Raw genomic sequence first — 18,422 nt, 5'->3', positions numbered from 1 at the left:
ACGACTGCGTGTGAAACTGGTACTTACCAGTGTGAAATTGGAATTACTCTGCCGTTCCTAACGGTATGGTCCCTGTGCATTAATCGGATAACTCTGCATAGTCAAGATTTTCTCGTTTAAATCTTTTTCCCGATTGTGCTGCCTTAGATTGCTGCCTTAGAGCAAGAAGTCTGCAATTGCTTGGTGTATGTTTGAGATAAACATGTGGTTTCCTGAAAGCCATGTTAATATGCCAGCTCTCCTCTAATGCTTTGGGACTAGTGAAACTCTTCATGTTCCCTGCTGAACTTAAAATTATTGTGTTTCTTGGCTGCTCTTAGGAATAAGGCAGGGCTAACTCTAGAACATATGTGGATGAAAAGCTTTTAAGGAATACTCGTGTTGAATCACCAGCCTTCTGCAGCCTTTCCTCCCAAGGATGTCTGCGCTGCAAAAGCTCTCTCGGATCGCCTAGCTGGCATTAAACTTGCCAGCAGGCACAAGCTAATGTGCTTCAGGTTAGGCTAGTACTTGAACTGTTAGGCTGAGCTTGAGACGGAATTAATCCCTGATCACTCCGTTTTCACTATTTAGAGCTCAGTTTTAATTGAAACACCCACCTTGGTTGTATAGATGTATCTGGAGTCTGAATTGTAGTGCAACAGTTAAATTGAGCATATTGCTTCAGCGCCTTAAGGAGCTCAGGGTACCTTGGACAAGAGCTGCTATTCTAATGTTTGGGTAGGATATCAGGATGACAGATAAAATGTTAGGTGAACGTAGGTTTTCTTAGAGCTAGGTGGAAAAGGAATGCAAGTTTTATTTGAAACTACCGCAGGATTGCAAGGAAAACCTTATGCTGCATAAATATCAGTTATCCAAAATATTATTTTTCGATTTATAAATGCAACGTTCACCTTCAAGATGAGTAATACTACTTTTTCAGTATGTGTATTTCTGAGGCAGCTATTATTACAGACATTTCATGGCAGTAGGTCATCTTATCAGTTTCCTCCAATCTGGGGTTTGCCGTTCACTCTGCAGTATTTTAGCCCAACTTGCCTTAAATAACTTGTTTCTAATTTTGAAACTTTCATTCTTAATTTCTTTTATCTCTTAATGTCTTTGAAAATGTTCTTTTTATTTAATGTTATTGTGGTATATTTCTTACCATCCTGTTGCCTGGTTTCTAACTTTGAGTTGTGAATGATTACCCTGTAAAGGTATGTCCTGTCACTGTGCAGCCTCCTGTGTCACTAGATGTTGCTAATTCATGCCACACTTGGAAGTTTCTCTCACTCCCGTTAAACTATGCGTAAATAAGATGTATTCCAAGCAGTTTTTCCTACTAAACTTACTGATTTTTTCTTTCTGTCTTCCTATCCCCAGTCTGTTGTAAGACTGTAAAATACAGGGGGGGGGGGGGAGAATATTGGTTTGTGTGTTACAGTAGCCTAAAAGTTCATGTAAGTCTTTCTTTTGAAGATTAACCTTTCACTGTCATGGGTATCTTTATAAAAATGAGCCTCTGCTTTTATACCACTGATAGTTTAAGAAAAAATATTTGTAGTAACTGTAATAATAAATGAAACAGTAGGATAGATGTATCAGTGGTTCTTTTATACTGTATTAAAGATAAGGTTTGGACAAAGTAAGCTTCTATAAGGTAGCTGTACAGAGATTGGTGTTTTCAAGTGGAGAACAATGCTGGATGCATCCTTGTGCAATTACATTTCAATTAAAAGCTTCTTACAAGGGAAGGAATTGCAGTTTTTCAAAAGTCAATGTAGTTTTCTTTGTGGTGCACTGTTGGGTTACACTTGCTTTATTGCAAATCTGATTAAGAATCTTTGTTTTCTTTCCACTTTTATGTTTAATTTCCATATCCTTTCACATTTTTAATAGCACTTGAATTTCTCTTGATACATATGTTTAAATTAATACCAAAACAATAGCCCCATTTTTTTCCTTAATGCCATGATACCAGATACGTGGAACAGAAGTAGGTAATTTGTACCCTGACCATATTTCCAACATACATAATGAGGCAGCAAAGCTGTTTAGATTTAATGAAACTTGGGAGAGATCTTTCAGCCTTTGTCTTAGAGACAACACACATGTATTCTTGACTTGACAAGCTTCAACTGCAGGGCATGTTTAACAGCTGCTAATAAACATATGGCATAGTGCCACTGTTCAAGTGCAAAAAGGAAATTGTAGGTGTTAAGACAGTAAAGCAGTGGAAATTTCTATAGGTCTGTTAGATATTACACTTATGAAGAAATGAGCAATGATTTCAGTTTTTTTGGGATACATTTAATTTGGAATGCCAAAATACATCACAAGTGGTTGCAGCTGCTGTTATTCAAGGGTATTGAGCTGTCAGTTGGTGCTTCTTTCTAAGACAAAAAACTTGACTCCTTTTTTTTTATTCTATTTTTTTAAATAATCTGTCTCCATATTAAAGCTTAAGGAAAGATATAATCAGCTTGAAACTACCTTTGTTTTTTTAATAAACAGACTATTGTGCTGCAAAAATCTTAAGAAATAGACACTTACTGGAAAATCACTGCAAAGGATTTAAATTCTGTGTTGAATTTAGATCCATGAGATGCAGATTTATTGGCTGCTGGGGGTTCCTCCCTCAAAGCTGCTTCTTAAAACATTTTCTCTCTGGACATAATTTGAAGCTGAGCTTTGGAAATACTGCCAGAAAAGCTTTCTCTAGCCTAACAGGCATGTTGGTTTAAAGCAGAAGCTCTCCAAAAGGAGGAAGGCCTTTGATGTGTTATTTTTTCCATGTGAACTGTAATTGTTTGCTTTGTATGAGCAGTGATGAATAGAAGTCGTGCTTCAGATGTAAGAGTTACATTATGGTGTTCTAAGTTAACTTCTTGAATTACTCTTAGCAGAGCAAAAAAGTTGAGGAGGAAGTCAGTCCTTACTCTGAAGGCCTATCATTTACTGTATTTTTATATAGTGTTTTTACCAGACCTCAAACTACTCAATTGGATGTTAGGCACTTAATGGAACAGTTTTAAATTGCTGAGTTTTCTGTGAGCAATGTTGTGGCATGTAAAACGGCAGCAGAGCATCATGTGTGCAGCTGATAGGACTATCTTTTTAGATCATTTTCCTCTGTAGCTGCACGTGCTTAAGAAGTTCCTGATAGCTCACTCTTTTTGTTAGAGGATCCATTTTTCAGGATAAGAATTAATTTGGGGGCATAGGGAAACTGCTTTAGAGTAAGGTGTGGTAATGGGGAAGGGATTACAAACATGTGGCATAACTACTTTTCATATACATACAGCTGAGATGGAATCTATGGTTAGATTGGTTTTGGTTTTGTTTCTTCCCCCCCCCCCCCCGCTTCTTGCTTCCAGGAGACAGAGTGTGCTGATGGCACAGGAGGAGAAAGAAAAGCAAGTTTCTAGTAGCAGTTTTTGATCATCTGTTTCTGCTCCTGTTAGCTTTTAGGCAAGTTTAATTAGTGAATTATACATATGAAATAGTCATTTATCTTCGGGTGTATTCAGATGAGTCTAATTGAAACTGAGCACAATAGTAATTTCCTTGAGCAGTCTCTGTTCTGTCAGAATGCTTCTTAATCTCACCTACAGGGAGAAGCTTTTCAGACTTAAAATGCTGTGGATTCCACAAATAAAACTGAAATAATCCTGATTTTTATTCTAGATTTCTTATCGGTTTTTAGTAAAGGAGAAGTTGGTTTGGTGTTGAGATAACTTGGGTGATGGGAATATTTGGTCTGTATTCTGAAAATATAATTGACATCTAAGCAAATATCATTACTTTGTGGTTCTCATCAGAAAAACTGTACCCTTATGATGATGTGCCATGGGCACAACATAAGTAACAGAAGCTTGAAAATATACTTTTTTTATTTTCTGTAATTTTTTCCTGCACCTTACCTCCTATTGAACTGTATTGTGCTTTTTCTGTACAAAGGGGAGATGCTTAAAACTCTCCAAGGGATATTACATTTTTTTTCATTTTTCTCATAGTAAATGTTAATTCTACTCGTCATGCTTGGTTTACATAGGCTTGATAACTGTTCAGATGTTGGGGCTTTCATTTCATTTGAGGTGTGCCATTAGGGTTACCTACTTCCATAGCAGCAGTTAAACAGTTGTTTCCAATATTATAGTTAGTTTTAAAAATATTTATGCACCCATTTCTGTAAAGCTGCAATATTGATCTCTTTCCCCCAACACACACCCCTATAGCTTGGGCAGTAGTTGCATGATGTCTCTTATTTTCACTCAGCCTTCTGGTCTTTTCATAATGAAGACTTCAGGTTTGTGTTTCTGTAGCACATTTGTGATCTGCAGCTCCTTTTTATCATGCTGGCTTGTCTTTTTCTTAGGAAAAATATATTGTAAATCTTTTTTTTTTTAATCAGCTTGATTGGATACATACACATGCTCAGTTAAAATGTACTCTATCTCCATTCTTTAATCAGACATTTGTAAGAAGAAAAGAACCGCTGTAGATTATTTTTAAATTTTATGTGGTGTTTAATGTGTTTCAGAGAATGAAACTGTCAGCTATCATAGCATCTACCTAACATTTACTGTGTGAGGTGCAAGTCACTGATGGTTGACTTTGACTAGAGTGACAGCACTTCAGGGTACGATAGTTTTCATCTTAATCTGATCCAAAGTCAGTGTAATTGGTGTTTTGAAACTACGCAGTGCTCTGTTGCTGGAGTGACAGAAAGCTGGTCCAGATCAAAAATCCACTGAGAACTTAAAGAATGATAGACTTAGTTGTCACACGTTTGGGATGTACTTTGTTTCAGAGCTCTGATCTGAGATAGTACTTGTGTATGTCAGAGAGCACGCAGAAAAAATTAAGCCGAGGTTGGACAAAAATCTGTTGCTTGCTTTCACGTAAAAGCCTAATTGCTTTTATTTCTACCTCTTCTTTTCACTGAAGTGTTTTTCTGAGAAGGGTAGAAATTTAGAAGCAACTTAAATGTGACAGCAAACTGAAACTTCTCTGCAGGAGATGCTGAAATGGTACAGTTTCTATTTTGGTTATGCTGGGCATTATTTGCTGCTTATAGATGTAAATACCATTTTTAGAGGATGTAGTTACAGCCTCAGTTGTCATCCCAGTGATCCACACTGGGATTATAACTTGAGGTGAGTACTGATTTAATGCACTAATTCCTGTGTGGTAGAAAGTTACTTTTTTTTTTATATAGCTGGTTTCTGCTATAGTCCCAAATTAAGGGTAGTACTTTTCTGCAACATATGTTTTAGCCCCAGTATAGATTATGGGCTCATGACTGCATTAACATTACCCTGTTAATGCAGATTTTGACCTGTAATGTCGAGGTAGTTGAGCTTTAATGATACCTCTAGCCCCCAAATCTGTGAGTCGTTTTAGAAAAGGAGAGGAGAAAATAAGGACATAATTTGCAAAATCTGATCTTCTCTCATCCTAAACCATATCGGAGCCAGCCAGTTTTGAACTGTCCTTATTTGCTAGGGAAGAAAAGAGAGTCTCGGAGATCCAGTATAAAACAGACTCCGTCATCGTCGCTGCTCTTGATGGCAGCATGTATCAATCAATATAAGTATGGTCTCAAATATGCCAGTCTGTTGTGTTCTGCTTTGTTCTAGCTGCTGCTTTGTAGCAGCTCTGAATCGTCATTGCCTAAACATCAGTTATAAATTTTCTAAATGCTCTAAAATCCCATTCAGATCTCTTGTTCCTTATCAGCCTCTCTCTGTCTGAACTAATCTTTAATAACAACTAATTTATTGGTGTTGGACTGTCTGATATTACTTTTAGCAAAATTTTCAAGCCATGTTTGAGATTACATCTTAAAAAGGTTGTAGAGGCACGTAAGTAAATACTGTCTGTATAGTAAGTATGTACCAGTTAAAGGTGTTGCTGCTGGAAAGTTTCAGTGAAGCTTGATTCAAGAAAGTCTTGGTTAAATAATGTAATGGAAGTTTAAGTTTTATTTTGTCACCTGCAATATTCTGTCCACTTGTTATGTAATACAGCTATTTAATACTAAGCCTGCCACCATTAGAAAATAAAGAATAAGTGCCTAATTTGTAGAACTGTATAAGAAATATATCTGCTATTATAACTACTTCAGTAATTTGTTTTCTTTAAAACATGTAAGACGGTTAGATTGGGAGATACAGACCTAATCTTTATGTATTCATCACTCAGCATGAGAAAATGTCGAATCAGTTATCAAGGTTCTATTTACCCATTTAAGTAGAGGTTTCTAGGGAAGAAGGGGGGGTTGGATATGCGAGAACCATCTAGTTAAATCTTTGGAAAGAGACACTCCTGAATCTTTAATGTATGTGGTTTAAGAAAAAACAAGTACTTCACACTCAACTAAATCTTTCCTTACTTTTGGCTGAAATTTCACTTCCTTTGCCCTCAAGGCAATTCTGCTAGTTCTGTTTTTGTTCCAAATTTGGGGGCGGAGGGTGCAGAATGAGATCGTGATTCTTAATTTTCAGAAATATTTTTTTTAATTATACATTCCTGCCTGCCTTTATGACCACGAACATAAATTAAAAAAAAAAATCGTTTGAATAACATTATCTTCTGAAGTTTATTTTCATATCCTTATTATAGTGTTGGAGGACTAAGGAGAGCATTTATTAAGAGCTAATTATGGTTGTGGTTTTTTTAATTGCAGGAGTCAGAGTTACCATCAGAACTGAATAATGAAGGATACTGTGATTTTAACAGCAGGCCAAATGAGAACTCTTACTGCTATCAGCTCCTGCAAGAGCTCAACGAGCAGAGGAAGAAAGGCATTCTTTGTGATGTTAATATTGTGGTGAGTGGGAGGGTCTTCAGAGCTCACAAGAACATCCTGGTTGCAGGCAGCCGCTTCTTTAAGACTCTGTATTGCTTTACAAACAAAGAAAGCCGTAACCAAACCACTGTTACCTATTTAGACGTTGCTGCTGTTCAAGGTTTTTCTGTCATCTTGGACTTCTTATATTCTGGTAACCTCGTGCTTACGAGCCAAAATGCCATTGAAGTGATGTCAGTGGCCAGCTACCTTCAGATGACGGAGGTTGTCCAGTCCTGCCGCAACTTCATTAAAGATGCCTTAAACATAAGTATAAAATCAGAAGCTCCAGAGACCGTTGTAGTGGATTACAACAGAAGATCTGTTAGTAGGGATGGCTTGTCTCCAAGGGATCAGAAAGTTGCCAGCTTCTGGGCAACGCGAAACCTTACCAACTTGGCAAGTAGCATAAAAACTGAGAACGATGGTTACTCTATTGATGAGGGCCAAATGGAAAGCTACCAAATGAATGACTGCAGTTGGGTCCAGGACAGTTCACCTGAAATGGCTGAAAGTGAATCTCAAGGTGAGGGAAAAGTTTTCGTATGGAATGACATGGGTGCGCAGGGACAATCAGTTCAAGAACCTGGAAAAGCAAGAAGGAAAAACCAAACTGCAAAGAGATTTATTTATAATATACCGCCTAATACTGAAGAGAACTCGGAAGATTGCTCAGTGTTGCAACCGTCAGTCCCATATCCAGAAGAAGATTTGTCATTTATTAAAGAAGAAGCAGGTAAATATTGCTTAATGTCAGTCATGTCATTTGAAAACTAAATTATTGAATAAAGTACATAACAATGTAACTTTTATAAAGGTATGTTGGACAGGATCTTTTAGTAAAGTCAGCACACCAACCAGGTTACTAAATCAGTAATCTGATTCTTCACCTTGGGGCATAGCAGTATATCCTTGGCTAGAGACAGGAATGACAGTGCTGTGCCGTGCAGTATGTAACACGCTGTTTGCATTTGATGCTTGAGTTGAGGGATCCTAACCAGCTGTTGGAAACTAAAATGTAAGCATTTACATTTAATCTGTAGCCACTCTTAGGCACAAAATCAAGGAGGGATAACTGGTGGCTAATGATATTAGTTGGTTGCACAGAGAGAAAGGGCCTTTAATTTCCTTCCCTCCTCTAGCAAAAGATTTTTCTGGCAATCTCCCTCACCTGAGTGTCACCCCGAAACAGAAGTCAACTTTCCACTGCTGTTTATTGTAGGGGTATCTGGGAAGCTACAAAATGGAGTAATCCTGGCTAGGATAATAGAAACTCTTAAAGCAGATTTGTGAAACAGATTGGAAAGAGATGCCACAATGACATATAGTAGAGGGAATATCTTTTTGTTGAACTATTCATTAAACAAATCCTGAGTGACTGAATTCATAGGGTTATTTTCCTTAAGGATTTATGGTTAAGGTAAATGCTAGGATAAGGTTAAATATCTGTTTGCTAAACAAGTATGGTCACACAAAGAATTACAAACAGACTGTTCACAGTGTAATTGGGATTCGGGGCAATGTAGTTAAGTTCTGGGTTTTATTTTTAAATTATTATTATACTGTATGAATAGTTGAAGTATATATTTGAAGTACTGCTGTTTATCTGTATCACTTTTAGATGAATTAGCAGTTTTGAAAACCTACCCCAATTTAGAAGTCAAAGGTGGATTTGAGACATAGCTGGAACCAAGTTCTTTAGATGTGTCTGTTTCTAAAGCATTTTGAAATGTATGCTGCTGTCAAACATCAAGGGACTGTGGATATCCTCTGCTTCCCAGGTTCAAGGGGTAGAATTAAGGCAGGGGGGGGAATCACCACTTACACCTGTGGGTGTAGAATATTTCTGGATATTTTCGTATTCCAGTGACAAAACAGAGATTTGAAAGCAACCTGAGTTCTGGGAGGGTCTAGGAACCTATATTTACTTTGGTGGAAGGAAGGATGGTCTTGGTTTCTTGCTGTACCCCCAGGCTTGCTTAAAAACAAGGCTGAAAGAAATCCTTTCAGTAGTGGCAGGGACAGGCCTTTTCTCCTGGGGCCCTGAAATGCCTCTACCCTGCCGGCAATGTGTAGATGCCAATCCGTGGCTGGCAGCTGCTGAGGTGCGAGGAGGCAATAGGTGAACAGCAGTCCCACAGAGGGCATGTGGTGACTGCGCTGTGCTGTACCGTACCACCATATATGCATGAGCACCACAATGATGTGCGACAATATAGAGTGATGCAGACTGGAGCTACGGACGTGTACATCTGGCACCTGAGCAGGGGCAGCCAGTACAAGATATGTCCATGTAGTTAGCAAGTAGTGTGGCACAACAGGAGCAGCTCTGGAGAAGCAGCTGTACTGAGGAGCTAACATTCATTCTGTAAATGCTTCAGGGGGTTTGCTTATCTCTAGTCTTCATCTCTGAACTCAGTGGGTAGGTCTACGTCAGCTTTGCAGTTCAGCTTGGGAGTGTACACTTGCAAAGTGAACTTCCTGATCTTCTCTTACTGTCTAAGCTTTCTTAGACTGCACGGGGTTTCTTCTGGCTGAAATGAAAATAGAAGCTGTGTTTCGGAAACATGCCTATTGCATGCCACCTGCTAACAGGCCTTGGGTCCACAGCACCAGGTTAGATCTAGCCTTACGTAAAGCACCATTAGATGTGTATGGTGGGGATGTTGCGTCCTCAGCACCCACACAACAACTCTGCCTGTGCTGGGCTACGTTACTCGCTAATACATACTTAGTTGCAGCGGCATGAAAAAGGGCAGCAGAGGGTCTGGAGCAGGAGCTGAGGACCTGTATATTAATTGCAGAAACATTAAATTTCTGACACAATTTAGCATGCACTTTCTATTTCTGATTTATATGGGGTAGATATTCAACCTCTTTTACTGTTGGAAATACCACAGAGAAAGTCTGCTAAATGATGTCCCCAGCAATAGAAATAAATGCTTGTTTGCAATCTGCAGAATTTGAATATGTCCTGTGGAGCTTTCTTGAAGAAATAACGGAGGATATGGGCAGTGCAGTAATGATTAAACAAGTTTAGTCCTTGTTCAGTTTTTTTGGACAGAAGCCCCAGGGCTTCCAGTAACTCATTGTGCTAAAGAATTAAATTACAATATACATCCATGCAACATCTTGATGAAAAGAGCTGTATTAGAGGCTAGGGGCACACTGAAGTTGCGCTGTGGTGTCTGTCCAAAACTGTTGAAAGTTCTGTGATTGCAGGGGGGAGTTTATTTTATTGAACTATAAACCAGTGTCAACTAATGACCTTCTTGGTACTTTCAGAGCACAACATAAGTGGTCCCAAGTAAATAATTACATTTTCTGTCAGTGTTAGAACTATTTTGGAACCCATATCTAATATTTTTATAATAAGAACTTTACTTTTATGAAGTTGTTATGTGCATGCATGTTGCTTGAAACAAGAAGAGATATTGGAAATAGGGCTTGGTATAGCTTACTTTCACCCATAGTCTGTGCTTCAGCACTTGGTGTTCTTTCTCCTCTACTGCTGGCTAGGTTTTTCTTCACTCTGCAGGTAGATTCCATTCTCAAACATTCGTATTTCAATTGTTCCCTCTATGCCCAAGAAAAGATGCAAGAGGGAGGAGTGGAGAATTGGAAGAATGACAAGAATGAGTTGTAGAGTAACCTGCAGGTTATACGGTAACTTTTTAGTTGTGGATTAAATTTCTTGTGGAGGTGAAAAACTACCACAAGTAATAGGCACCGGGATTTAAAAATGTGTAAGAAAATGTCTTCTGGAATAGATATAAGACAATACTGTTAGAAGAAAAAGAAAGAATAGTAAATTATTATGATGAAAGCTAAGGGGTGCGCTGTCCCTTTAGTTTCTAAAAGGGAAAGAATGAGCTCCTCCTATTACGCTTTGTCATGTGCTAACGGGGATAGCCAGCACCAGTTGTGGTTATGAGATGTCCAGTTAAACGCAAAGTGACTTGCTGTGTCCTTGATTATGGTTTTGGGTTGTTTGGTATTTTTGTGAGGGGAAAGAAATACCATCGATACAGTGGAAGGGAAGCCTATTTAAGAACATTCCTCTCACTACAAAAATTTACCCCAAAAGGCACTACCTTGAATTCTATAGTAAATGGACTTTCCAGCTGGGTACTGGTAAGTATTAGAAAATGAACAATAAAAGCTTTCAGAACTATCTTCTACTCCTCTTGTCCCAGTAAAGCAAACACGTTAAACTGCTTCTTGCCAAATGTGAGTTTTCCTGCAGGTATCCATAAGAGTATGGCAGCTTCTCCTTCCTCTCACCCTGCGTTGCCAGTGAGTTTATATTTAACGCCTTCCCCGTAAAAGTAGTGCTTTGGTGAGCTTCAAAAAACTCCATGAAGTTGAGATGGATTTTAAATTTCATGTACTGTCTTATTTCATTTACCTACTCTTACTGAAGCTTTCAAGCCTTCTCCAGTTTTAGCTATATTAATTAAAATAGCTGTGTTTCTTCACACTGAATGTTACCGCCTATCTTACTGTTTTCCATTCTAGTTGATAATCTGCTAAAAATGTCTTTACTGTTTACAGTGGTGCATCCTACAACTAACCATTTACAATGGTGAAAATAACAGTGTGAGCAGTCAGCACCTCTTAGTCAGTTTCCAGTTCATAAAAGCTCAGTGATTCTAATTCATCATATTCTTTATGTCTGTTCATAGTTTTTTATGAACTTTTATAACTTCTTGAATTTGTTTTCCGTTTGGGCCTGGTTTTTGGAGTACAAGTGTCCTATCCTCAGGCTTCGGAACACAACTGTGAAGTATTGCTTATGCTTTCCAGCTGACTGTGTTGCTTCTTAGAGAGACTTGTATGTAATATCCCAATAGCTTTATGAAGCTACCACTAGATTGTTTGTTACCATGATTTGCAGGCTAGATAATGCTGTGTCGTATATTGTGTTGGGGGTGGGGGTGAGGGAAAGGATAACAAGGCCAGGATGAAAACAGCCCTTTTGTGGAACAAGACAGCTCCTGAATGATTTTGTAGGGCTTCTAAGGAATGTAATTCAGCTTGCTGTAGAAGCAACTACTTTTCAGAAGGATACAAGCAGCAGCTAAACCTGCTTACAAAAATGTAGTGCTGGTCACAGTTTTCCTCATGACATGAGGGAGCAGCATAACACAACTTGATCAGGACTTTACAATAAAGACAGATAACTTTGTATTTGAAGAAATCAAGATTGATGGACTTATCTGGACATGTTTATATTTCTTGTAGGGATAAACCCCACTTGACTGTCTGAGTTACAAAGAAAAAAAATTAGTATAAGAAAATTAAGCTTTTTTTTCCTGCTCTTCCATGGTACTGTAAGTTTCAGTCACATCTTCCTCAGATCTCCAGCTGATACCCTGACTGAAAGATTTAAATTGCTTAATGGACCTTTAACCTCTTTATTTGCCCCATTTCCTGTGTAACCTGGTATTGAAGGCCCCATAGGTTTTTAGAAGTCATCTAAAGAGAGTACAACATCTGGGGGTCAGCCTCTTCCCCGTTATCTCTCCTGGGGATGAACCCAGTGACAAGTAGATCCTGACATTCTCATGGTATGGTCAGCCACTGACCTTGAAACTTTAACCAATATTGTCCATATTACTGTTGTATTGAGGCTTTTTTTACACCACCATCCCCCCAAAAAAAGCAAGCTAGATGGGTTGGAGAAGAAGGTTTTGTGGTGTCTACAGACCTTTTCTGCCTGAAAAACTTTTTTGTCTCAGTGCAATTGAAGTGCAGGCAATACATTCACTTTTAAAAAAATTATCAATCTGAAGTGCTGATTTGATTTTTATGCTACCTCATTTATGAAATAGTGATGATGACGGCAGCAACTCCATAAATAAAGAAAACCAAGGGCTTTGTATCTTCTTGATTCATGTGGGGAGCGTAACTCCAGCCACGGAAGTTAGCTGTGCTATTTCTTCAGCTAGCTTCCCTTCTGCATCTCAAAGATGTAGCTCAATAAGTCAAATCTAATTAATTTTATCACATGCTGAGCAGTGAAAGTGTTTTTACTCCAGATGTTTCAGATCCTTTTGGATCGTAGCTGATTTTCAGAGTAGTGTGGAGCTTTTTTAAACTATCATGAAGATTAGAATACAACTTCCTTTAAAAAGCTTTTTTTCCAGATAGTAATTACTCTAGGAAGTAAAGTCTTGTTTTTATCCAGAGCCCCCTTATCTCCTATATGCTTGTCTTCACATGCCTATCCATTCCCATATGATATTTATGAAGGTAAAAGACTGCTAAAGGACTTCTAAAAATATCCTTTATGCCTTAACTGACATATAGTACAGAAAAACAATGTTAGGTTTCTTATTTAACCTGTAGGTTTTCTGCATTGGTGGGCCTATTCAATCCAGTTATACCACCATAACTCCCTGTGAGAGCACTCTTGTGCTAGGGTGGCTTGGTCATGTAAGATTTTATGGAAGTATAAATTGATCAATTGCAGTTCAGTTACTCTGGGTGTACAAGTCTTAGTGTGTGGTGTGGTTTGGGGGTTTTTTGTTGTTTGTTTGTTTTTTAATTTGAGGGTAGGAATAGGTCATCCTCAGTGTTGGTAGCTGAGTAGAATAGGTTTTATGTGGCATGTAGTTTGACTAAAAGATGGTTCCTTCAGCTTCTCTTTTTCAGGTTCTCTGTCCTTGCTGAGTTGTTTTGCTTGCTACCCAACCATTTATTCTCTGTGTACATTCTAGAATTCTTGTGTACAGAACTTGGAGTTGTTTTTTGGGGTGGAGGAGAGAGGCAGGCAGCATTTCTTACTTGTGCCAGTTTCTGGCAGGTATCAGTAAATATATCCAACTAGAAATGTGTTCCTAGTGTAGAAAGTTTATACTAAATGTAGAATACTATAGCATAGCAAGCTTATACTATGTGTTTACCCTAAAGCTCGTTATAGTACTTGCAGTACACATGAGTAGGTAGGAGTAGAGCTTTGGCAGACAATTTAATTTTAACCACTAGCCTTCATTGGTGTAGCTTTGTTAGTTATGAGCTTCGTCCTGTTATATTGGGAACAATGGAGAGGGGAGTTGGCAAGATAAGAGTTGCCTTTTTTTACTGTAAAAATGTAGGCACAATTGCAGAACTTCAGTCACTTCTGGTATTCCCAGGGCTCAGAGGGGACATTTTTAAAAACATGATCTTTAAAGCTGAAAAAAAACCCCTTTTGTTAAGCAGCAGTTGTCTTTCATGGTCAGGTCGTGTATGAAAAGTATGAGCTATGTAAAAGTTCCAATCTTTTACACATTTGCCTGCTTGTGACTTGAGTTGATCCCCTTTCTTTAGGGTGTAATGTTGCCTGTTACTTTGTAAGGAGAGCATGACACCAGTCTGGCAAACTTACTTTGTCATGTACTCCCAGACCTTGTTATGCAGAGTTCCCAAGGAAGTATCTAGGTTGGTTTGTTGTTTTTGTTGTTGCTGTTGGTTTTGTTTTGTTTTTTGTTGGAAAGGTTGGGTTTTTTCTTTTTTGTTTGGTATTTTTACAGATTTGCGCCTCTGTCTTGTACCTTAATTTTCTTCAAAGCCCAGTGTAAAGACAAAATCCCTTGGTATTCCTGGACGAAGTTAGACTTTGGCAAAGTAAGTCTGCAATGAATAATACCGATATGCCAGCTCAACACAAGGGTTTTGGTCAATTATGCTACTGCTTCTAAGACTGCCTGCGATTAGAGAAGCTAACATGAAGTGAAGATCTCCTTAGCATTTCCTTTCAACTGTTTTAGTATAAAAAGTTGTTTGCACCAAAACGGTCTCTACACAGCAATAGTATCTGTGCTTGTGTCTTTACATAAGAATAAATACAAATGAAGACCCGTATCAGTTCTTGGTGTATTTGTCTCAACTACAGTGACATCAGTGATCTTTGATCATGGTGCATGATGATACTTCTATTTCCTGTCCCTCAAGATGACGTTTAATTCTTTAAGAAAATGTTTACAAGCTACAACATGTAGCTGATAAAATGGTAACAATAGTAGTTCTCTAATGCTGATGCAGAAAGAAACTAATGACTTTACTGTGTAGAGAACACTTCTATTGGGGCTAAGATGGAAATAAACTTAATTTTCTTTTCTTTCTTTTTTATTGGATGCTTTTTACCCATTCATTAGGGAGAAACTGGCAGCTTTGAGGACAAGTCAAACTTATTTCCTTGGATTTGCTCTACAGTTGCTTTTTCAGAGAGTTATCAAGAAAATAGGAGCAGAACATAATGTCAAGACATTTAATTTGGTTACCAGAGTATCTAGAGTGGTTGGTGTGTTTTACTGTATTGAAGGATCTTAATCCTAAGTGGCAGTCAGTCTCTGGGAGTTTCACACAGCCTTTCAGGTGTATATCTCTTTGTAAGTCTTACTTATATTAATACTTTAAATATAAGACTTGATGAAAAGGGGGTGTGAAATGTTTATATTAGAAAATCTTTGAGTTATCTCTTGAATACTTTACTTGAGAAAGCTCTTGAGGTACATCCTTAAATTGACTTGTTTGCAGGGTTCATGATCTGGCCCTTGAGCTTACAACATAGTCCAGAACTGTATGGATGAAGGTATTTTCTTGACAGTGAAGTCAAGAAGAGCTATTTTCCTGAAAATAGCTTACTGAGTCTCATACTGTTTAACATCTTCATTAGTGATCAGGATAGTAGGACAGAAGATGCTCTCAGCAAGTTTGCAGATGATGTCAAATTGGTGGGAATGGTCGATATGCTAGAGGACAAGGCTGGGCTGTTGTTCAGATGGACCTCACCAATCCACAGGAATTGGCCAACAGGAACCCTCAAGATGCTGTGCAATGACAAATGTCAAGTCCAGCATCTGGAAGTAACAACCCTGTGCATCAGTACAAGCTGAGTGCTGAGTGGCTGTATAGTAACTCTGCGGAAAAGAACCAGGGGGTCCTCGTGGACAGCAAGCTGAACATAAGTTGGTAGTGCATCCTAGAAGCAATGAAGGCTAGCCTCATAGTGGTGGTATTAGCAAGAACGTAGCCAGCAGGCTGAGGGAAGTGATAACAACACCCCTATTGAAATCCTGTGCCCAGTTTAGGGCAGCCCAGTACAAGAAAGATGTCGGCAAGCTGGAGGGAGTCCAGTAGAGGGGCACTAAGGTGGTTAGGGGGACGGAGAACATGTTGTTCAAGGAGAAGCTGAGGAACTGAATTTATTTAGTGTGGAGAAGGCTGAGGGATCTACCTGCTGTCTTCTACCCCCTTAAGGGGATTGTAGAGAAAATGAACCCAGATGCTTTTCAGAGGTGCACAATGAAAGGTCAGGAGTCAGTTGTCACAAGTTGCAGCTGAGGAAATTCCAGTTGTATATGAAGAAAACTGTTGACAGTGAGAGTGGTTGTGTTGGAACATGTTGCTTAGAGGGTTTAAGGAATCTCCTGTCCTTGTAGATATTTAAAACTTGGCAAGGTCCAAAGCAACATATAGTCCAGCTTTGAAGTTAGCCCTGCTGTGAGCTGGAGGTTGAACTAGGTGACCTTCAGAGGTCCCTTCAGACCTAAGTTGGTGTTTGAGTCTGTGATAGTCCCTGAGGACAATAACTCCCCCACAAATAAATGATCTGGATGAGGAAAGCTCTTACTGTCTTGTGTTTCACTGATGTAGCCTTTGCGGGGAGAGACCAGCAAAATAGCTTTGTAATGTGAATGGCACCCCTTTCTCAGGGAGGAGTTTTAGGGGAATACATGATAAGTAAGTTGAAAAAGCAAGTGCATGATATATTTGGCATCAATTGATGGTCATCTAGCAGGGTTAGTTGGTGATAGCTCTGCCTCCATAGTCAAGGCAATAAACCGTTTTTTTCATGAATGAGAAATAGTAAAAATTAAGAGCAATTGGGAGCAGTACATAGAGTATGAGTAAGATTGCATTGGCAAAATGTCTTAAGTTTGTCTGAGCCTTCTGTTGCAAGAGGCAGTTGAGAAGTAATATGCTTTGACCCCTTTTCAGAAAGCAAGGTTAAAGATGTGAGTGATACTCTGGGAACAAATGGAGTACGATATATTTTTCTTTCCCCCACCTTCCCAGTACGACAATCTTGGCAGTGCTGTTTTTTCTGTGATGTTTACCTAACATAAGCAAAAAATCCAGCTCTCATAGCAATCCAGATTGTATCAGTAGATTACCACTGCTCTCTTTACAGTCCTTGAAAGCTGTGGTCTAATCGTTTATCCTGTCTACTTTCTGTCTTTTTTTAATTGATCTGAATGAGCAGTCAATGTCAGAAAACCTGGTGGAAAAATAGTAGTATTCCTTTTTCTCCTCTTTTGGCACTGTTTTTAGTGGTAATGTGTATAAAGAAAACAGAAGGTAAGTTCATTACAGACGACTGCATCTAATGCAAAGTTTTGTATCTTCTCCCTCAGCGCACCCTATGCCCATGTTCCCTTTTATAATGACTGGTTCAATGGCTTCTATTGTTGATCTTCTTATTAACCTGCTTGATCTTCCCCAACTCAGTAATGTCTCCTTTTCTTCCCAAAAAAATAGCATATTTCTGGTCACAGAAGAAGAGCAAAACTTGTCAAACTAAGGATGTTTCCGCTCAGATGCATTCTCTCTTTCTGGTGATACTCCCCTCCCTTGCCTTCAAAACTAAAAATCAGCGTGTCTGACTTCTGGTTATCCTTTTTCCTGAGAACACAGTAGAACATAAAATCATTCCGTAAAGTTTTTGTTAGTTGTGTAAAAGCCTACACAACTCATGTCATTGTATTTCGGACTGTCTTTATCTCTTTTCAAATTGACATCTTGAGAATTTTAGTGTTGATAGTTAATCAGCTTATTTGTATTCTGTTTTATTTTTATTATTTTGTTTGGGTTTTTCTTTTTTTAAGATCATGTTACTGATAGAAACCTCTTCTCCATGCTGGGTAGAAGAATGGGTAGGTGTTGGAGGCTAATTGACATTTGAATGATTAACTTACACTTCTTTTAGGGATCAACTAAACTGTAAAAAGGTATCCTTAGATCGGAGGAAAGTTGTGGTCAGATGACCTGGTCTGGAGATGCAGAACATTATTGCTTCTAATTACCCTTTTTAAAAAAAAAAAAAAAATCTTTCTCACTGCTGTCTGTATTTCCCCCTTTGCACCCCACCCCCAGTCTACCAGTACATCTGCATATGTAGTTGCTTTCAGTCTCTGATCAAAATCATCTAGGTTTAAGTTGACAGGAACAGGTTAGATGACTATATCTCTGGTTTTGCAAGCAGGTTTCAGGGGGCAGTAGCCTGGGTGGGAGGAGATGTTAGGAGCCACAGGGGTCCATAACATCTTATACTTGGCTCAGCTACAGTCAGAAGCTTATCTGACTGTAGGCTATATGTCTGCCTGGGGAAACTACTAGAGGCTAGGTATTGTACTTCCAGATCCCAGTCTGTCTGTAATTCATGTCTTTCCTGTATGGATGAGCCATTAGACATTAAAAATGCCTTTTTTGTTGTTTTGTTTTGAACATGTTATATGTGTGCTTAATCTAGAAAGCAGGTTTTCTAGGTCAACACGTTATTCTAAGAATAAGCATTAGGTTTAATTATGATCTACTT

General features: G+C 38.6%; 1 protein-coding gene across 8 annotated transcripts in view; it reads left to right on the top strand.

Moving 5' to 3' along the window:
• Positions 1 to 18,422, top strand: part of ZBTB10 (zinc finger and BTB domain containing 10) — a 34,050-nt gene that overhangs the window by 1,861 nt on the left and 13,767 nt on the right. For all 8 annotated transcript variants that reach the window (XR_012040840.1, XR_012040839.1, XR_012040838.1 and 5 more), the window contains exon 2: positions 6,677 to 7,574. Coding sequence is in view for 1 of the 8 variants with exons in the window: in XM_072852297.1 (XP_072708398.1) it covers positions 6,677 to 7,574 (898 nt within the window). In the remaining 7 variants the exon portion in view is untranslated. The remainder of the gene's footprint in view (positions 1 to 6,676; positions 7,575 to 18,422) is intronic.

The sequence above is a fragment of the Ciconia boyciana genome, chromosome 2 (genome assembly GCF_034638445.1).
Source record: "Ciconia boyciana chromosome 2, ASM3463844v1, whole genome shotgun sequence".
NCBI classification, from domain to species: Eukaryota; Metazoa; Chordata; class Aves; order Ciconiiformes; family Ciconiidae; genus Ciconia; species Ciconia boyciana.
Note: the sequence above shows the minus strand (reverse complement) of the source record. Positions and strands in the feature narration are given on the sequence as shown.